The 21,231-nt window shown below is 42.0% G+C and overlaps 2 protein-coding genes across 2 annotated transcripts; both read left to right on the forward strand.

Annotated features, from left to right (window-relative positions):
• Positions 1-7,771: 7,771 nt before the first annotated feature.
• Positions 7,772-8,728, forward strand: LOC127768339 (ocs element-binding factor 1-like). The gene has a single exon (XM_052293895.1). It carries the CDS (start codon positions 7,851-7,853, stop codon positions 8,385-8,387), a length of 537 nt encoding a protein of 178 aa, XP_052149855.1. The 5' UTR covers positions 7,772-7,850; the 3' UTR covers positions 8,388-8,728.
• Positions 8,729-10,375: 1,647 nt separating this feature from the next.
• On the forward strand, positions 10,376-19,059 carry LOC127765033 (glycine-rich RNA-binding protein 2, mitochondrial-like). Its single transcript, XM_052289830.1, has 3 exons — positions 10,376-10,659; positions 12,033-12,194; positions 19,027-19,059. Exons 1-3 carry the CDS (start codon positions 10,429-10,431, stop codon positions 19,057-19,059), a joined length of 426 nt encoding a protein of 141 aa, XP_052145790.1. The 5' UTR covers positions 10,376-10,428.
• Positions 19,060-21,231: the final 2,172 nt, after the last annotated feature.

Here is a 21,231-nt window from a genome sequence, read left to right on the forward strand (position 1 = left end):
TTCTGGTGATCCGGTTGCTCCACCAATTTGCGTAGTTATGTATTTCGTTCTTGTTACCAAAATTCTACTTCCACCAAATTGTTTGTTATGTTGCAGCATCTTTTTTAGCCTTGTATTGTCCAGCTGAACTCAACTTTCTCATGTGAAGTATCAAGTATCTAAAGTTTCGGTTTATTGTTCTGAACCAGTTTAGACTAGTCCTGAGTAAAGAATTAGCAATTTGCTATCCATCTTGAGTATCATAAAAATTTTAGCATGTCATACCTAGTGTATATTATCTATTGATGAGATCCCACAATCAGTGCTCTGTAGCGACTTTTATTCTTTGTTCTTGGTCCAAAAGATAAGACTAGTATACCAGAGCTTAGTTCATCCTATCCCCATGTGATGCATCCTGGTATTAGGTTCAGCTGGCAGTAATAATTCTCAAGTGGTTTTTGACACCGTGGTAGATTCAGTTCCTTTTAATTCCTTTTGGACATATGGACTGAAAGGTCAGAAAGAGGAGGAAAGTAACTTTTCATTATCCATTGTGGATTTGTGGTTGGCGGAGGCCGCTTTATACAATTTTCAGTGTTTGTGTGTTTGTCTTACCAAAGTCATACAAATGCCTTTTCTTGTTTTCTCTGCAAAATCTGACATATCCAGTTTTACACTTTAGTAATTGGAATGGCCGCAATATGAGGTTCAAGTCTTCAAGAAGACTTGCCCAACGATGTCATCTGCACCATGTTTATCATGTACAAATTGTGCATTTCATAGGGCTAAACTAAGCTATTGCCGGACCACATTACAAAACCAGTTTGTCACAGAGAAGTCCAAATGTCCAATTGGCTAGAGATGCAAACTTCTGGTAACAGTTGTTCTCTGAAGACGTGAATAACTTGTATTGTCTGTCTCTGCTACCTTCAGCAATTTCTTTTTTAAGATACTTCAGCAATTTTGCAACGAAACGGCACATGTTTATTGCTTTCTGCTTGCTCGTATGCTCTCTTTACTAGCAATGTTTCTTCATTAACCGTTTGCGCACTTCCAGCGTTCTATACTTCTATTGCAGTGCTCTGTTGTGCAATGGATTTCCTGGCAGTTCATATCTGATATCTTGGCAGTCAGAAACTCCTCTCATCGTCCACTAGCTTATCAGCTACAAGCCTACAACCATAATTTTAATTTTAAAAATTAATTTTAGAGTTGTTTTCTTTTCTCGTCATAACATATTTTCCAGCATTAGCTTTCGAACCGCTACTAACAACAATATAAAAGTTTTACTAAACTATTTGGGTTCCTCGTTCATTTTCCTAATAGCTTATCAGTCGTAGCTTCAAACTGAAAAAACACCCTCCTAAAACCGTGCTGGTGGTTTAACATCATACAAGATCCCAACAGTGTGAAATGCCAACCTCTGTCTGCTTTTTACCACTCGGTGTGTACAGTGCCATACGCGGGCACACGAAAAACATTCAGAAAAGGCGACAGGTTCTTTCTTTGCGGTTGCAGGAAAAGAGGCCACAACTACTTGCACAAGGGAAGCGAAGAAGGACAGGCGAATACCAGAAGCAAAGGTTTGCACATAAAGCCAGGCCCCAATTTGTAGCAGATGGGCCAAGTTTTCACCGTGTTTTTCACCTCTTTTCAGCTGGGGGACACGGGCAAGGCAAACAAAGCAAATGGACCATTTTCCCCATGGCCCAGGCTTCAGTCCAGTACACTCCAGGGCTCTAGGCCATCCGTTTTGAGATATTTTCAGGCCTGAATTTTCCCTCTCAAAAACCAGAAACACCCAGATGGACACACCCCGGCACAGTACTCTCACCGACGAAAGGACTCGTCCTTTCCCTTATACTTATCAGCCAAAATTTAAATTTTTAACTTTAAATTTAAAGCTGATTTTAAGGTTTTTTCATTAAAATTTATTTTTCAACCTTTACTTGTAAGTCGCTAACAACACGTATATAAATGTTTTATTCAGAAATTATTTTTCGTTTGCAAATATACCGTTTCGCTTATTCCACGAATAAGCCAAACGATGGCTCCGGAAGCTTATATGTTAAAGCTGGGAAAAAAAGGCATTGCCTTATCACCAAATCACACACTACTCCAAGTGAACTCGATTAGCAAAAAAAGAAAAGGTGAACAGGACTTATCTTCCCCGGCCCGTACGTAGCACTCCGATACTCCGGTTTACTTTACACTCCACTAATCCGTCCTTTTTGGATATCTGTACATTTTCTTTTTTTCTGAACGACTAGCATCAGGCAGTGCGAAAATCACACTTGTTCAGTGCCTCTCATCGTCTTCCCCGGCGAGCGGCGGCCGGTGGCGACGCGATGAGGTTGACACGGGCGCCGCCACACGTCGCCGCCGCGATCCATTGCCGTGATACGCTTCGCTTAGCCGCATCAGCTATAAGCTTAGCTAAGCTAAGCTACCTCACACTCATCAGCTCGCCTTTCTACGAGCACCACCACGCTGTGGCCTTATCACTCGATCGACTGATCGGCTACTGATCGATCGGTGACAGGCTGAGAGAAAGCCAAGCTAAAACAGCAGCTAAAGCAGCTGCAGCTAGCAAAGGTGAAGAGAGAGAGAGAGAGAAGAAAAAAAAAAACAAAACCTTAAAAACTAAAGGTGAGATCGCTGTGTATGCAATCGTCTCCCAAATCTTTGCTTTGCCGTGATGGTTCTAATCAAGCAAAAAGCCTCGCCGTGGCCTACCTATCCGAACATTACATGTAGAAACCGCAGCTTTAGAGCCTGGTCCAAAGCAATTTTTTTTTTCCTGCCTGTCCGAGAAGAACACCCCATGTGTACGCTTACCATATGCATATGTTCATATATCCATCTGAATCCTGGCTTTATGCGAAAGTTTGCTTTTGGTTCTTGGGCAGCTGCAGGTTTGGTTAAGTGTTTGGTCACTAGAGCTTCTTCAGAAAAAGGAGGCTCTAGCAAACTGTAGCTGTGGAATTTCGATCGATCGATCACACATGTCGTTTTTGTGTTGGCACTGCTGCGTTTCTTATCCGCGAATTAAAGAGTGGTCGTCGCTGGTGAAATGGTGATTCCTAGAACAGTGCAGAGGGGGGTCAACTCGGATGCCACCAAAAATTGCAGGATAAAAAATGGTGTGCTTTAGATAAGATGATGAACCAAGTGTTGAGAGTGATTAGGACGCATGGTTGGAGTGCTTTATTGCGGTGTCTTTTGAAGATAATATATTGATTATGACCACAGAAACAGGGTGGAAGCAGAGTGAAGAAGTAGCATCAGTTGGGCAAATATCCAGTGCAATCCGGCCGGGTGCATTGGCATAGAAAATAAAAAATTATTGAAAAATCGAGGTCTACACTGTTAAAAAAAATCTGGTCTAATTTATTTTATTAGAGGATGAGGGAAAAAAATTCTGAAAAAGAAATTGGAAAAAGGAGAAAGAAACTGCACATCGGAATTTGTATTGCCTAACGAGTTCAGATTAATTTCTTTGACAGATAAATCCATGTTCTGTCAATGTTATTATACTCTTTCATCACCATTTACATCATATTTTTCCAGACAGAGGGTCCGTGCACTTCTAAGAGTCCCATTGGTTGGTCTAATAACCCAAAGGAAAAATCAAAATTTGAATTTTTCTAACTTAATTGTAAATTTAATTTTTCAAGATATTTTTGACATAATTTTTTTTAGCGTTGGCTTTTAAATCACTACGAACAAAAACGTTTTACCTATAAATTAATTTTTATTCTCTAATGAACCATTTTGGTTTATTAGGGAATATGGACGACTGATAAGGTTCAAACTTCATCTGCCTTTATATGAGGTCCGATCGATTGGCAAAGATGTGTAAAATGGACATACAAATAACCTTTTGGTGGTATACAATGCAACTTGTTCTTTTTTTCAACAAAAGGTGTTTGCTATATCTCGTGTTGCATAGGGATGTTAGTGAGTTTAACGCGGACTATATTCTCTCCTTTCTTGGAGAGAAGGATACCACAATTTTTATGCATTTATTGGATTCCCTTGAGACAAGTAGGAGTAGTTGTTTCTTCTTCTTCTTCTTCTTCTTCGAATAGTGGCTGTTTCTCTTTTCACCTCAATCGTTCCTTTTCTAATCAAATCATGCTGATAGGCGCCATTACCTGTGGAGGACTAACTAAAAGTAAATGACAGCCAATCCTGTCAAATATTAAAGACTCACAAGCACAATCCCAAAGTGCAGAAACCATAGCACAAATAAATTGTGGTGCCTTTTTGTCTAATTAAATTACTCACTTTAGCTCATCACTTCATCAGTCCTTTCTGGATGTTTCCTTTGCTACACTACTGAAGTAACATTCTTTACTCCCTCCAGTTTCATTTTAATTTACGATTTAGACAATGACACGCTCTACAAGATATACCTTTGACCTTATTTTTCTATTATAATATATATAATAAATAAATACATGTTTACTTTTATTATAGTGTTTTGAAAGACAAAAATATATATATATATATATATATATATATATATATATTTCTAGTTTCTTTAAACTAAATATTTTTAAAGTTATTGATGGTTAAAGTTATAAAAGTTTAATCTCAACTTTGTCCAAAACGCCAATTAATATAAAACTACAGGGAGGGAGTAGCACTTACAGGGAGGGAGTAGCACTTAAACCTACCCCTTAATTGCATTGGTCAAATAAGTAATACGTCTAGGTGTCAAGCTGCTAATCGACCATAAAAGCAGATTAGTGCAACAAATTAGGCCAGGTGTCCCTACGTCTTATCAATTTGTGGTTTCGTCGACATGACCGGTAAACCGGCCGGTGTACATGTTGGGAGGGTAAGACAAAAAAACGAGTTCATCATCAGGCAGAAACAGTAGTAGCAAAAGTAAAGGTTTTTCCATAATCACTAATAATGCAATCCAAAGCTTAGAAAAAACGCAGAGTTTAGTTTGATCTGATGCATGCAAGCACTACAACTATATAGCTCCGGTAGTGTTGTTGAACTGGATATTTAGAGTGACATTGTCCTTTAGTTAGCTGTCGTCATGGAGCCCATGATGTACTTAATTTGTCGATCGATGATGGTATATGTCGATCCTTGTTAAGGTAGTGGTATGCATTGTAGACGGTGATGGGATGCAGCTCATCAGTTGCCCATAACATGGTCACTCACTTAGTCCTGGATAGATACTCTTTTCTTTGTACTAGTGAATTGCTATTTAGTCGCCGGCCAGCAGCAAAATAATTAACAACATCCTTGAGTTGATCGATCTGTTTGCTTGTAGGCGCAATGCATACGACGAAGCATACGGGTCTTACATGTAAGTGCAATATAGATTAATCATTGTTAGAACCAATATAACAGATTTTAGGTTAATTCATAAGTTTGACTAAATTTTACAGGGAAGAGTGTATTAACGTCAACGACATTGATAAAAAATGAAAACTAAAAAAACTTATGAATCTAAGATGCTCATTTGATATTGTAAATATTCTTTTATATATAGAAATTTAGCTTAAATTTACGACAAGGCAAATATATACCCTTGTATTTGGGACGGTGGGAGTTCCGGTTCCTCTGCAGTAAGAGCCACTATTGATGTGAGTAGAACAGTGAACAACTTCAGTGAATATATAGTAGCACTTTACTGTGACTATACAGTATGACATCACTTGTTTTAATTTTTAAGACAAATTTGATTAATTGTAGCTCTTTTATTGTACAGTTTATCCAAACCATCCATGACATATCAAACGATTGTTTCCCTAGTACGATATATTGTAGATATGTAAGAATAACTAACATCAGCACGATACTCTTGCATGTATTAGTTCTAGTACCTCTGATAATAGAGATATATGATACCCTGTTAGTATCAGATCTGATATCTATGTACCATGCTGACGTCAGTATGATACCGTAGGTATCAAATCTGATACCTTCGATATCAAACATGATACTCTATAGATATTAAATCTGGTATCTAGGTACTATAGGTACTATACAGACGTCGTTATAGTATTTCGGTATCGGATTTGGTACCTTTAGTACTAGCCTACTAGGCATGATACAAGATTATATCTGGTATCTAGGTATCATGATAATGTTATTATGATATTAGCCATTCCGTTAAAACTTGTATACCGTTTTGTAGCATTTCTGTATATTTTAGCTCTTTGCCGTATTACATGCTACGGTAGTGAATCCCAAGTCCGGAGTATATCCCATGTGCGACACACGTGCTGGCAGAACATGCTCGATCCTGGTAGTAGATTCATGTACTCCAGTTGTTAGCTCGACTGATCGATCGCACTCATCGCCGAAACTCGATCTGTCACGATACTTGCTTTAATCTCGATCGATTAGCAACCGAAGGGGACACTCTTGAAAGTGCAACTAATCACATGAACACACAGTTAATTACTTAATTTCTCTGTAGCAACTATCAAACGATAACCAACCATATGTTTGCATGCAGCTTGCCCACGTACCTGATGATCACTCTCGTACAGTTAAAGTTAGGCACAAATCACCGTCATCACTTGGCACGTATACGTGTAACACAACTACATTACCCACCTAAACACGTGTCACCCACGCTTTGAGCTCGCCGCTGTCACGTTTTTTTCCATGCGAGATGCAGTTGCCTCTCCTCTCCTCTAGCTAGGACATGTTTAGTTGGGAAAATAATTTTACCCCTTCATATCACATTGGATATACCGATATATATTTAAAGTATTAAATATAGTCTAATAACAAAACAAATAACATGTTCCCTTATAAAACTGAATTTATTAAGCCTAATTAATCTATCATTAGCAAATGTTTATTGTAGCACAACATTGTCAAATCATGGCGCAATTAGACTTAGGGCATGTTCACTTTGATAAAAAAAAAACCTAATTTTGACAAACTTGCTAAAATTTTGGTAGGATTTCTTATATAGTTACCAAATTTTGGTAGCAAACTAAATGTAACCATTTTTTCTGACAGCTTTACCAAAATTTGGTAAGGTTTAAAATGGCATCAAAGTGAACAGGCCCTTAAAAGATTCGTCTCATAATTTCCTAGCGAACTGTCTAATTATTTTTTCTACATTTAATACTTTAGGTGTTCAGACATTTGACAGCGAAAAAATTCCATCGCGTGCATGTGTGTGCATCGTGATTCGTGCCCGCCGCGGATACGACAATAACATATGCCGTGCATGCCTGGCGGCATCCGCCACCACCAACGGCGACACGTAGGACGGCTGGAGGGTCCCGCGCGTCAGATCCGGGCTGGGCTTGTGGCGCACGCGCCTGACACGTGCGCAGCGTCCGAGAGCCATCGATCCGGTGCATCGCGCGGCGGCCATTTACTTCGCGATTAAGCTAAAGACGAACGACGACGAGGTGGGGCCCACGCCCACGTCGCACCCACCGGGGCACCCACAAAAGCAGCGCGACCGCGACGTCGTCATCTAACGCGGACGCCCATCTCCACCGTCCGATCTCGCCACTAGGAGTGTTTCCAACCGTCGGATCGTTTGCGCGCGTAGATACGGATATACTTGTAAGCGAGGGGTAGAATCTCTCTCTCTCGGTGCCACAGCTTTAAAGTTAGTTTTTAAAAGTTACGGGGGGAAATTTTAACCCGCACGAAGGAAGAAGAAACCCCACGTAACCGTTGGGCCCGCGAAGTGGGTGGGGCCCACTGCTCGAGTGTCGGGGTATGGTCTCGGGTGGTCTGCCTATAAATACCGGCCATTTCCTCATCGTTCCTCCCTTTTCCCCGATTCTCTACTTCCCCCTCTAGTTTTCTGAAATTGCGGATAGGTCCTTCTTTTTTGTGTGTTGGGACTTGGGAGAGTGAGAAAAATGCTGTCAGTGCAGGAGGCGCTTGACTTTGACCTGGACGCGATGACGTCCGGGTTCGGGTTCACGCCGTGGGCGGCTGACACGTGCCCTACCTTGGAGCAGCTGATGGCGTCGTCCGCGTCGCCCTCGCCGTCGTCGTCGCTTGATGACAACGCGGCGGCGGCGGAGGAGGAGAACGGTGAGGTGGAGGAGGAGGAGGAGCGGAGGCGGCAGCGGCGGAAGGTGTCGAACCGGCTGTCGGCGCGGCGGTCGCGGGCGCGGAAGCAGCAGCGGCTGGAGGAGCTGCGTGGGGAGAGCGCCCGCCTCCGCGCCGAGAACCGGGAGCTGGCGGCCAGGCTGCACGCCGTGGCGCGCCACGGCCTCGCCGCGCGGTGCCAGAACGCGCGCCTCCGCGCCGAGGCCGCCGCGCTCGCCCGCCGCCTCCTCGCGCTCCAGCGGCTCGCCCGCGGCCGCCACATGATGATCACGGCGTCGCCGCCGCCGCCGCCGCCCACCGCTCCCGGCGCCGCCGCAGTTCTCGCGTCGCTGATGGCGTAGAAGGCGCACACAGGTGAAGTTTTGGAACGGACGATGGGTAACTTTGTCGTGAGATGGAATGGACGACGCTGTGCATGGCGCACTACTTAGCTAGTGAAAGGGGTCTCTCGTGTCGACGTAGTATACAGTGCACGTACGTGTACATTGCATGGACGTATGACTGATATAAGTACATGGAACTTGATGTAAATTATTACGATCACTACTACCATTCTATCAAAGTTAAAATTAAATATATTACCAGTTTTTGTTGCATCGACGACGTCGACGCCTGTACGTGTCCGAATCCACGTGCTCTCATTTTTGTAACGGGATGATCGAGGACTCGATCGTGTGTACTGTCTGTGGGCAAACGGAAAGGAGCTGTCCATGTCTTGTTTGTACAGCGAGATTAGGAGAGCCACAAATGAGATCAGTGTGGGACACTAGTTGTCTACTTGCTTAGTTGCTCCTCTCGGGGACTCCAAATTAATCATACTGTGGGTCGCTGTGTATGCAATCGAAGTAACCCGGCAAATACGACAAGCACAGCTGCACATGTCCACACACACAACACAATGCATAGCAGTAACACCAACTTGCTAAAACAGTGTTACGCGAAATGAACAAATAAATTGTGCTTGTATAAAAATTTTGGCTAGCTGTAGCAAACCAAAGTAGGGGTACCTAGTACCGGTAAAAAAACTTGTAAAACACTCGTGCGTACGGATTGAATCAAAGCCAAATAGCACATGATACTCAACATTACTGATTACTACTACTACTACTTAGTATACTAGTATAAAAATTTAAAATCGTGTTCACTTCCCCCTAACGTTGTGTTTTGTCGTTTCTTTTTGAGAATGACTCATATTTATATTTTTGTACTTTGAATTTGCAAAATACTTCAACAATAATGTCGTGTTCTTTCAGTAAACAGCTCGTGCAGATTTATCCTAGAGTGGCCCTATGTGGTATCCTAATCTATGTTAAACCTAGCAAGATCAGTTACGATATATCCTAATTTCTTCTGTCTTGGTTCATTGGCACCAAAGAAGTTCATGCATCTGAACAGACATTTTACATTTTGTTTACGTACTACTTCCTCCGTTTCACAATGTAAGACTTTCTAGCATTGTCTATATTCATTTAGATGTTAATAAGTCTAAACACATACATATGTCTAGATTAATATTTATATGTATATGGCTGTGGACAATGCTAGAAAGTTTTACATTGTGAAACGGATGGAATAGATTGATATTACGCACCCACAAATTCATGTAGGAGTACTTCTTACTAGATTGATACTACACAGGAAAACTTGTTCATGTGGTGCTTCGATCCGGTGGGTCCGTCAGTCAGCCGGTCATAAGGAGTACCGTTGTGCTAGTATGCGCATGCTTAGCTTTTTAAGCGCCATGTTTCTTCCAAGTTTCGTTATGTAAATAATTTTATCAACGAATAAAAAAATAAGTGTTTAATTAAAATTTTGAAAATTTGAGGTAGAATTTGTTTATTCAAATTTTAGTATAAACATTTTAAAATTTATGTTGAAATATTCAAATTTTGGTTGAAGTTTTCTAAATGTTCAATATAACGTTTTAATAACTGAGTTGAAAGTTTCAAATTTTCTGTAGAAAGTTTCAAAGCTTCTATTGTGAACCACCTAATAAGAGAAAAATGCTGAAAAAAAAATATCCAGGCCCAAAAATCCCATAAGACCCAAAATGACTCCAGGCCCGCTTCGGTCGGCATGCGCACGTGGGCATCGGCGCTCCGAGTCCTACGAGGCCGGAGGTAGAAGAGACCCACAAGGGTACGAGCAAAATCTGAAGGAATCCAATCTACGAATGGCCCAGCAAGAGCCCACCATACTATCCAGCCCGTCTCATCTCCGCCGCTTAAAACCCCCGGCCGCCGGCGAAGCCCACCGCAAATATCGCAATTAGCCCTAACCCCCTTTCTTCCTTTTCTTCCTTCCTACGCACACGCACGCAGCCGAGAGCAACGGCAGCGGCAGCGGGGGGCGGTCTCGCCGGAGGCGGTCACGGGGGGATCGATGCTGGAAGAGAGGAAGCTGTTCGTGGCGGGCCTCCCGCAGCAGACGCGGGAGGGCGACCTGCGGGGCCACTTCGCCCGGTACGGCGAGGTGGTGCACACCCGGGTGGTGCTCGACATGGCCAGCGGCAACAGCCGCGGCTTCGGCTTCGTGGAGTTCGCCGACGAGGCGGCGACTCTGAGGGCGCTCGCCGACGACGAGATGCCCAACCACGTCTTCCGTGGCCGCAAGGTGAGGCGACCCCTCCCCCCGCTCGATCGCCGGCTTGCCGCTGTCGAGATCGATGCTTGTTGATTACTGCTGATTAGTTCAACCTGTGCTTGTTTCGGGTTGAACCTGGGCTTGCTGTGATCATCGGGCGGTGTCTATTGGATTAGTAGATTAAATGTGGCTAATTTCCGGTTGTATACCTGGGTTTACCGTGATCATCGGGTGGTGGATTAGTATTAGGTTAGTAGATTACATTTGTTCGAATTGATGGGGTTAAGTGATAAGGAAGCTTGCGGAGATCTTAATGAAGGTTAATTAGTTGGAATATATGTGCACCCTTTAGAATTTAGAATTCATGTTACTCCTAACTGGTGAGGAGGTCCACAAGCACGTTTAGTCAATGTGAATCATTGTCAGCTTAGATAGGGATGAAACCCATATATATATATATATATATATATATATATATATATATATATATATATATATATATATGAAAATAAGCTTGATAGGTTACATCTGTGGAATCAAGGTTCTATACTTCTATTCTTATGTAGATATAGTAAAATACACTACTGAAATTAATGCATTCGGCAAAACTTGCAACCACAATGTAATTTACAAAGGAGTTAAGCTTGTCGTGATAATTTTGTTCTACCTAATTGGAAGTTTTGCCACCTCTTTGTAATTTACAAACGAGTTAAGCTTGTCGTGATAATTTTGTTCTACCTAACTGGAAATTCCCTTAGATATCTTCTGGGTGGTGTTTACTTTACATCTCACACCTTTACTCCTAAGCACATTGGAGTTATGATCTAGTTTTGTCATTATTTGAGTTTTATTTGTTTATATAATTATTTTTTAGTATGTTTTTAATCAAACAACTTATTGATGCATTTGATAGGTTGATGTTAAGAGAGCCGAGCGTCGACATGCTCATAAGCAAACCAGTCCATCTATTAAGAACCAAAACGACAGCGTGCAGAAAAATCAATTTATTTTTCAAAAGAAGGTCTTTGTTGGTGGTTTGCACGAAACTGTTACAGTGAAGGACCTCATAAGTTATTTTGAGAAATTTGGCACCATAACGGATGCTGTGGTCATGCGTAATAGAATTACAAATAGAGCAAGGGGATTTGGTTTCATATCTTTTGATTCACATGAAGCTATGTGCAAGATACTACTAAATAGGTTCCATAATTTAAATGGAAGGGACGTCGAAGTTAAAATTGCCGTCCCAAAGAGTCCAACCTACTCAGAGGCAAAATATTATCACATGAGAATGGATATGAGTCTAAGTCCTATCACTTATTATGATGGAATGGTCCATGTCCATCCATACACACCATACACATTTGGCTGTGTTACACCTCTTGCTCACTTAACTCATTCAGGTTATGGTTATGGAGGACCTATTGATTATTCATGTTATGCTTATGGAGGACCAATTGGACATCAGCATGATCTTGTGGGTTCTTACTATTATGCTAAAGATTATAGCAAAACTACTCCTATCGACCTCAATACCACAGATACCACAAAGAAATGACTTGCTGGTGAGTGCTACTTATGTGGATTTAATTATTTTTACAATATATTTTAGTAGATCAATAGTCTCTTATATCTTTAAATTTTTACTTGATTTGCTACCATTTGTTTATAGTGTTTCAGATTTACTTCAAATATATATGCCCCATGTTTTTAGTTGTTGATTGTTGATTGAGTAACTAATGACTAATGGATGTGTCTTACCATGACATAGTTGACTTTTATTTTATGTTGTATAGTTTGGATTGTCTTTGTGGTTTGCTTTACTGGGCACCACAACTCTTTCGATATTTGCCTTTCATACAAATTGATATTATAAATTCAGATTAAAAAAATGATTTAACCATTTATTCAGTTATCCTCTTCCCGCTCATTTTAAGTTATTACTCCATTACTAAATAAATGTTTATAGGAGACAATGTTCACAAACTCTCAAAAGTTTTACATTGAGGAAAGTTTTACTGTACAATCGATTTTTGTTTCCCCTATTACATATCCCTTAAGGTCTATTTATAGGTTTATAGGCAGGTTTACAACCTAGGGTTTAGTGTGCTAATAATTTTTATATATAATTGTTTCTCTGATAGGGACATATATATAACTAGCATCTTTTGGCTCATTAGGCTGGTTCATCGTCATTATTCGGCCACCACCATGCCGCCTACAGGGCCTTCCTCTTTTTTTTTTTGGCTTTCGCCTTACATTGTTAGGCTTTTACAACCTGGTGCTTTGCTCCCTTGTTTTGCCTAGCTCTGCGTCGCCTAGACTTCATACCGTTGCTTCGTCAAGCTCACTTGTTATTATTTCACCTAGCCTCGTGTCATCTGGCCTTCGCCTTGCGCTGCTTCACCAGGCTCATTAGTTGCTTCGGCATGCCAGTCAAAGGCCCTCATAGCATGCCTCCAACAATCTTTAAATATCAAAAATATTTGATTGAACAAAAGGATTTTAATTTGTCATTCTGTTATATAATATCATTTATGAAGGACACTATTTGATACATATAGGAAGTTGTCTGTAAATGGGTTGACACTTAGCAACCTGTAAATGGGTTGACACTTACCGGTGCAGTTGGGTCCAAAGTTTAAGTAGATGCACACAACAAACCTAATAAAACAATATAACTAACATACCATTATTGGATTCATGGTTTGAATGTGTAACATAAACTACTGATATTATTGTCGCGTACAACCACACAAACTTGTCCGGATTCATGGTTTGAATGTGTAACATAAACTACTGATATTTTTATCGCGTACAACCACACAAACTTGTCCGTATTCATTCAATTGTGTTGTTTCTTATAATGGTACTCCTTTTGTCTGTATTTATTCAGTTGTGTTGTTTCTTAGTATAATGGTACTCCTTTTGTCCTGGTGTACTTTACTCTTACTTTCATTGCAAGGATTATTTATATATTTCCTTTATATGATGATTTTGTCGATAGTTTCATTGCTAAGATTATATATATATATATATATATATATATATATATATATATATATATATATATATATATATATATATATATATATATATATATATATATCCTTTATATGATAATTGTCGGTGATATGGGCCCGGGGGTATCAGTTTAGAGGGAGGAGGCTGCCCCCCGATGCCACGTGGCCCTCCCCGGAGAAGAGTCAGGCCCGAGGTGGCGTGGCGGCCACTCCTTCCCAAAGACTAGTCGGAGGAGGCTGCCCCCCGATGCCACGTGGCCCTCCCCCGAGGGGGGAGTCAGGCTCGAGGTAGGGTGGCGGCCACTCCTTCCCAGAGACTGGATGGAGGAGCCTGTTCCCCGATGCCACGTGGCCCTCCCCCGAGGGGGGGAGTCAGGCCCGAAGTAGGGTGGCGGCCACTCCTTCCCAAAGACTAGTCGGAGGAGGCTGCCCCCCGATGCCACGTGGCCCTACCCCGAGGGGGGAGTTAGGCCCGAGGTAGGGTGGCGGCCACTCCTTCCCAGAGACTGGATGGAGGAGGCTGCCCCCCGATGCCACGTGGCCCTCCCTCGAGGGGAGTCAGGCCCGAGGTGGGGCGGCGGCCACTCCCTGGCCGAGACTAGAGGGAGAAGGCTGCTCCAGGCGCCACGTGGCCCTCCCCCGAGAGGGGATCGGGCCCGAGGTCGGGCGGCGGCCGCCCCCTCCCGTGACTAGGGGTCGGGCTCCCCCGACCCCCTCTCTAGGTCACCATGTACGGTGGGTTAAGTGTCCGCCTCCAGGTGCCCACCTACCCGCATTTATGGCGGCCCGAGTAGTTGCGCCACGCCGCATTTAATGCGGTGTGCAATGCATTCAACCGATTTGTGACCGGTCGAATGACCGATGGGACTAGGGTAGTGCGCCTGTGCGCTGCTCGTGTGTCAGGCAACGTGCAGCCTGACATGTCCCATCAAATAATGATGGTGAGAGGTTCTCATCCTCTTATCCCAGCCGGAGTCGGTCCTCCCGCTCTGGTCAAAGCAAGGCTCCCGTTTCCCGGTGTAATAGGAGCCCAGAAGTCCTCACCTATTAAATGGTGACTGACGGGGGCACCCCCCGTGTCAGGCGGCAAGATTTGACAGGCCTCATCATCAAGATGACGTGCGCTTGCTTCCCAGGTCAAGAGACAAGACATGCATTTAATGCAAAGATTGTAATCCTTCTCCACTAAGTTATGTTTTTGGGCCCATGTGGTAACCCCTTAAGATATAAAAGGAGGTCCAGGCCTAGTAGGAGAGGGGGGGCTGGAGCCCCTGATGATCAACACCTTCTACCCCAACAAGGAGATCTTGTAATTTCTCACAAGATCAGCTAAGCACAGGAGTAGGGTATTACACTTCTCAGCAGCCCGAACCTGTATAAACTCCTTTTTTCTCATCATCTTGGAGGGGGATAACTCCCTCAAGATGACACAGCTTCGCTCACCAAGCCCTCGAATCTCACCCGCTGCCCCCGGCCAAACTCACAAGGGAGGCCTCACGGTTCCCCGGTGGAGGAGTTCATTCTCCGACAATAATAATACTCTTTTTATCTACTTTACTTTGCGTATCTCTAATAATAATACCCTTTTTATCTACTTTACTTTGCAGTGATCAGGCTAGGCTAAGACATAGATGACTACTTTACTTTGTAGTGATCAGGCTAGGCTAGATGACAATATGTCATATAGCTGGGATTGTCTCACATGACTAGCCCTCGGCGTTTTTTATGCAATTGCGCACAACAAACCGGCGGTGGACCTCTTATACCTATGCTTCGAGTTTCTGTTATTGGTCCCATAGCAAAATTTACATATGTTTTGTTTTGACATGTTGATCTTGTTACTAAAACCTCAACATATATATTCAAATCTTTACCAACTTATATTCTGTTTTGACATGTTGATCTTGTTACTGAAATCTCAACATATATATTCAAATCTTTACCGACGTGAATAGAAGTCCTTAAATCCTTTGAGAAACCTTAAATATCTTTGTGCCTATATTTGGTTACTGGACAGAATACACATAGTTCTACATCTTCGTGCCTATATTTGGTTACTGGACAGAACACATAGTTAATACCATAGCAAAATTTACATATCGTATATTTTGTTTTGACATGTTGATCTTGTTACTGAAACCTCAGCATATATATTCATTTACCGACTTATATTCTGTTTTGACATGTTGATCTTGTTACTGAAACCTTTATCATATATATTCAAATCTTTGCCGACTTGAATAGAAGTCCTTAAATCCTTTGGGAAACCTTAAATCCTTCTACATCTTTCTTTATTTTATGCCTATATTTGGTTACTGGACAGAACATATAGTTAATATTGTTATGGTTTCTTGGATGCTGATTTCAAATTTTAAAATTTGGTTCACAAGAATAATTTTAGCTTGATTTCTTTCTTGTAGTGTGAGTTTTCAATAATACTTTAGTTTATAGTGTTACTCTCGGTCTCACAAAATAAACCTAGTGAACATATATTAGTATGAAAAAATCTGAACAAAAGTCTGTCTAGATTTGTCACACATAAAAAAGACAAACCATATCCAGGTTCGTAGCGTCACGAACCTGGACACGCATATGTCCATATGTCCAGTTTCGGGTTTTTTTAGTCATATGTCCAAGTTCGTAGCTAGGATTGGGGTTTTCTTTTGAGTCATATGTCCAGGTTCGTAGCTAGGATTGGGGTTTTTTTGAGTGTCCTGGTTCGTAGTTAGGATTGGGGGTTTTTCTTTTTTATTACGGAGGGGTAGTATATATAAGCATCCTCCCAAGAATGTGGGAAATGCTAGAATAACTTACATTGTGAAACGGTGAGAGTATGGTTGAAAATGTCATCAACCTGAACAGCCCCATAAACTTTTTTTAATCTAGTTACCACTCATGATACTAATTATATTCAAAGTTTTTGTCTAATCCGTTTTTAAGTATGGAGTAGCTATGTTTTAGAATGAGTGAGTATATAAGTCTAAGAGCAACTTAGTTAAAATGTAATGATTGTTTGGTTTTCTTTGAAAGATGATTTGTTTTGGTATGGAAAGAATATTACTTATTGCATCGGAGCATTTGTTTATTTAATCAGTCTTCAATGTGTTTGGTGTGCGCAAGGTTGTATGCGGTAAGATTTTCTACTACAATATTTCTTTTAGAAAAAAGACAGAAAGAAAAGATTGTTAGAATATGTGTCGAATATACTAGTTCTATTTGGTTACAGTTGGACTTAAAGATGCAATAGGTGTTAGGGGGTGGGGTTAGAGTTGAACTCTATAACCCGGCATCTCTCTTAAATAAAGAGGTTGCACCACAATGTAATCATGGCGACTACAATGTAACGTAGATACGCAGGGAGATGATGGCGGCGAGGCCATAGACTCGTAGCGGCTAGGAGCTATTTTTGTTGGGGAGGAGTGCCCATAATCAAAGCCTATGGAATGTAGGCTTCGACTAAACCTCGTTAACAAATATAGTGTGTTCATATGTCGTCATCTAGCATGTATTGGGTGATCAATGATTGAATCGATTTAGTCATCGTTCCATTATATAGACTAAGGCCCTGTTTAGGTGGTGTTTGGGTGGTTTAGTCCCTCTCACCAAAAGACTTATATTTTGATGAGAGGGGCTAGGGGTGTGTTTAGTTCGCGCCAAAATTAAAAGTTTAGTTGAAATTGGAATGATATGATAGAAAAGTTGGAGGTTTTTGTGTGTAGGAAAGTTTTGATGTGATGGAAAAGTTGAAAGTTTGAAAAACAAAATTGCAACTAAACACGGACTAAACTTTAGTCCCTCTCCCACCCGAACACCACCTTAGATCCCAACTTTTTTCTTTAAACTTTCAACTTTTCCATCACATTGAACTTTCCTACACACACAAAAGGTGTGTTTAGTTCACACCAAAATTAGAAGTTTGGTTAAAATTAAAACAATGTGATGGAAAAGTTGGAAGTTTGTGTGTGTAGAAAAGTTTTGATGTGTTAAAAAAGTTGAAATTTTGAAGAAAAAAATTGGAACTAAACTCTACTCCCACTAGAAGGAGTAGAAGCCGTAGCAGCAACAACTAGGCTAGTGCTTTGTAGGCATGGCAAGGCCCACAGAAGCTATGGTGAGTGAGCTGACCCCTCGTGTCATTCCTTGTCCCTCTTCCGCCTATTACTACTAGCTCTTCGTCCTCATCAATGCGTGCTTGCATGGCCATGTCCATGGAACACGAGACGCCAGAAAGAAAGATGGAGTCGAATGCTCTCATCTCATCTCTCTCGCAAAGTCGTCTACTCGATCCTTTTCACATGCTCTTATTATACCCTAAAATTGATGTCGATATCGATGTGGTGAGATGATGGATGGATGGAGAAGACGGGCGAGTACGTGATGGATGGGCGATGCGCCATGGAATCGCCGATTTCGGGGCGCCGAACATTTTCCGTCCGGCCACCGATCCATCCATCGATTGATTTGAATCCGCGGTTTGGTTTTGCTGCTGCTCCGCCTGTCTTTGCTTTGCTTTCGCTTGGACAGGAGCTGGAAGCCTGGAACTGCTGTTGCTGTTGCTTGGTTTTGCTGGTTGCTTGCCGTCTCCATGCATTACTCCGTTTTGATGCCGGGGTAGATGAGGAGGAGTAGATATATTGATGGGGTCAACTGTGACTTTTTACAATGGTGGTCAGCAACTGCAATTGAGGTCTTGAATGCTGCCATATTGGGAGGAGTACGTAGAGATTTGGCCTGAGATAGTTCCCAGAACAAAAATATTTGCACACATACATTGAGTATTAGATATATGAAAAAAAAAACTAATTATACAGAATACGTGTAAATTGCAAGACAAATCTTTTAAGACTAATTGCGCCGTGATTTGACAATGTGTTGCTACAGTAAATATTTACTAATGATGAATTAATTAGGCTTAATAAATTCGTCTCGCAATTTCCTAGCAAAACCTGTAATTTGTTTTGTTATTAGAGTACGTTTAATACTTCAAATGTGTGTATGTATATCCGATGTGACAACCAAACCTAAAAATTTTCCCCAACTAAAAATTTTCCCCAACTAAACAAGGCCTTAGTTCGCGAGACGAAAAGTTTTAACGTGTCACATCGGATATGAATTAACCTAATTTTCTCCTACTGGGGCATCCCCGAACTCCTCCTGTTCATATATCCGTCGCCATCTCTCTGTTGCGGCGAGTACATATGGCGACGGCGGACGACGACGACAGATCTGTGCGGCTGCAAGGCAGGCTTGTCGCTGCCCTGCCGTCGTGCCCTCCCTCCCTCGCCGTTGTTGGTGGCCGACGACGGCGAATGAGGCGAGCGGGACGTGATGCCGACAAGGGCTTGACGTGGACAACACGATTTGGCCATCGAAGCGGCAGCGTCGGTCCTGGATGGGGCGGAGGTGATGGGTAGCGCCGTGTGAGGATGGTGCTCCGAGAAGACTGTGTGGTTGGTGCCAACGCCGACGCGGAACGGGGTGGTGAGTGCGAAGCCGGCAGCAGAACGGGGTGGTGAGTGCGAAGCCGTCAGCGTCCAACAGGAGCGAGGCGGAGCCGAGGAGTGTGAGGTTGCTCGTCCACGAGATGTGCTGGTAGGAGGCGCCGGTCCCTTATTTCCTCTGCCGTCAGCACAACCCCCTACGGCGCCGGCTTGGAGATCGGGCAGAGGCTTCCCAAGACGATGACTCCTCTTGCTCCTTCCTTCTATGGCTTCGGTTGGGACGATACGAGACGGTAACGAACGAGGACGTAGGCAGTGGAGGTGGTGACCCGGCGGGCGGGAGGCCTCTCCGTCCACTGGCCGAAGAGGCGACGACACAGCGGGCAGGTTCCGGTGGATCAGAGAGTATTCAGGGAAAGAGAGATAGGGGAAGAAGGCATGGGCCCCACTGATGGTAAGCCGGCTTTGGCTGGCCATGTTTGGTTAGTGAAGGAGGTTTGGCTAGCGAGATGGCTTGGCCATCTAGATTGCAAGTCTGTTGGAATCTATTTTTTATTTAAAATTGTTAAAATTTGATTTGGAGAGTAGGATAGCAACACTGTTGAAGATGCTTACTCCTATGTTTAATGAAGCAGAAACTAGTGGCGCTGTAAATGTCACTTCTCTCTTAAACTAGTCGCGCTGTAAATGGCATTTTTCTCTTCTTGGTTCTGGCTCTCTGCTGTAGGAGTAAACAAGCTGATTTGAATGAGAACTGTGCCTCTGACTCCCCAGCATTGCTCACCATGCAAACCAACCCAGTCTGCCGAATTCCTAAAGAGGAGAAATCAAAGATGCATCCCTGCCCTCCCGACCAAACTCTACTCATGTGTGGGCGATGCCTCACTGGTGACGAAGCAGTACATATAAACAGTATTTTGTCCTCCATGGACAATTTATTGGCAAAATTTCATGGCCAAGCAGGCAAGCACTGTGTGTCGTCTTGGTCTCTTAGAGACCATAATTCAGTCTGAGTTCCGGACAAAAAATATTCAGGTCGAAATTGATTGCTGTTACTATTGCTAGATTGCAACGCGGCTTAGTTTTGCCTTTCCTTTTTCTCCATCTTTGAATAATCAATTATTCATATTTGAACGTACGCGCCATTTTTTTCTTATCTTAGATCAAAGTTGAATTACTCTGATCAGAGTTCAGCTCGTACAATGTACTTTCACTTCAAGTTTATAAAGCATCTTCAGATTAGTTTTTATTAAATTCACCATTAAATATATTAAATTTTCTAGCATATTTGTTTAGTGTTAAAAATATTACTGCATTTTGTCAACTTGATCAAACTCTAAAAAAAAAACTTAGAGTAAACCTAAAATAACTTATGGGGCTCGCGATGAGGACATCACTCCTTGATACTAGGTGAAACCCCGCGCATTGCTGCGGGAATTTAGTATGAAGATATACATCGAAACATTATGTGAATTATGTTGGATAATAATTTAACATGTTTGTATTTGAAAAGCTCTTAAATTATAAAAACTATAAAGATATAGCATGTTTGCATGATGTTTAAATGTTATGATTGTTAGTGGATGATGATGTGGCATATTTGCATGAATATATACATTGAAACATTATGTGAATTATATTGGATGATAATTTAACATATTTGTATTTGAAAAGCTCTTAAATTATAAAAACTATAAAGATATAGCATGTTTGCATGATGTTTAAATGTGATGATTGCTAGTGGATGATGATGTGACATCTTGTTAATTAGTGAATGATGATGTGGTATCTTGTTAGTAGATGATGATGTGGCATCTTTGCATGTTAAGCTTAAGGAGTTAGTGGGGTATAACTTTATAGTAAGATAGGATACGCGTGAGGGGAAGTGAGAAGCACTTAGAGAGAGGCTTGAGACGGAGGTATAATTCATATCAAGTTCGAGGACACCTCGGAATCCAAGAGTAGCACACACTAAAATTGACACTTAGAACTCATTCGGACTCGGTTTTTTACGTTCTATATATGTATGAAAAGGTAACGTGATCGCCTTTCCAATGGGTCTGGTCTCATATCAAAACTCCTATTGAGTATCAGGAATCATCAAAACAAAAGAGCGTCCATAATCTTTTCAGATGATG

The sequence above is a fragment of the Oryza glaberrima genome, chromosome 3 (genome assembly GCF_000147395.1).
Source record: "Oryza glaberrima chromosome 3, OglaRS2, whole genome shotgun sequence".
Lineage (NCBI taxonomy): Eukaryota > Viridiplantae > Streptophyta > Magnoliopsida > Poales > Poaceae > Oryza > Oryza glaberrima.

Bases quoted from the DNA above. Each gene is read 5' to 3' on its own strand.
- LOC127768339 (XM_052293895.1), top strand. From the start codon at position 7,851: ATGCTGTCAGTGCAGGAGGCGCTTGACTTTGACCTGGACGCGATGACG.
- LOC127765033 (XM_052289830.1), top strand. From the start codon at position 10,429: ATGCTGGAAGAGAGGAAGCTGTTCGTGGCGGGCCTCCCGCAGCAGACG. The intron at 10,660-12,032 runs GTGAGGCGACCC...TAACTCATTCAG, and splicing joins ACGTCTTCCGTGGCCGCAAG to GTTATGGTTATGGAGGACCT. The intron at 12,195-19,026 runs GTGAGTGCTACT...TGGCCATCGAAG, and splicing joins CACAAAGAAATGACTTGCTG to CGGCAGCGTCGGTCCTGGAT.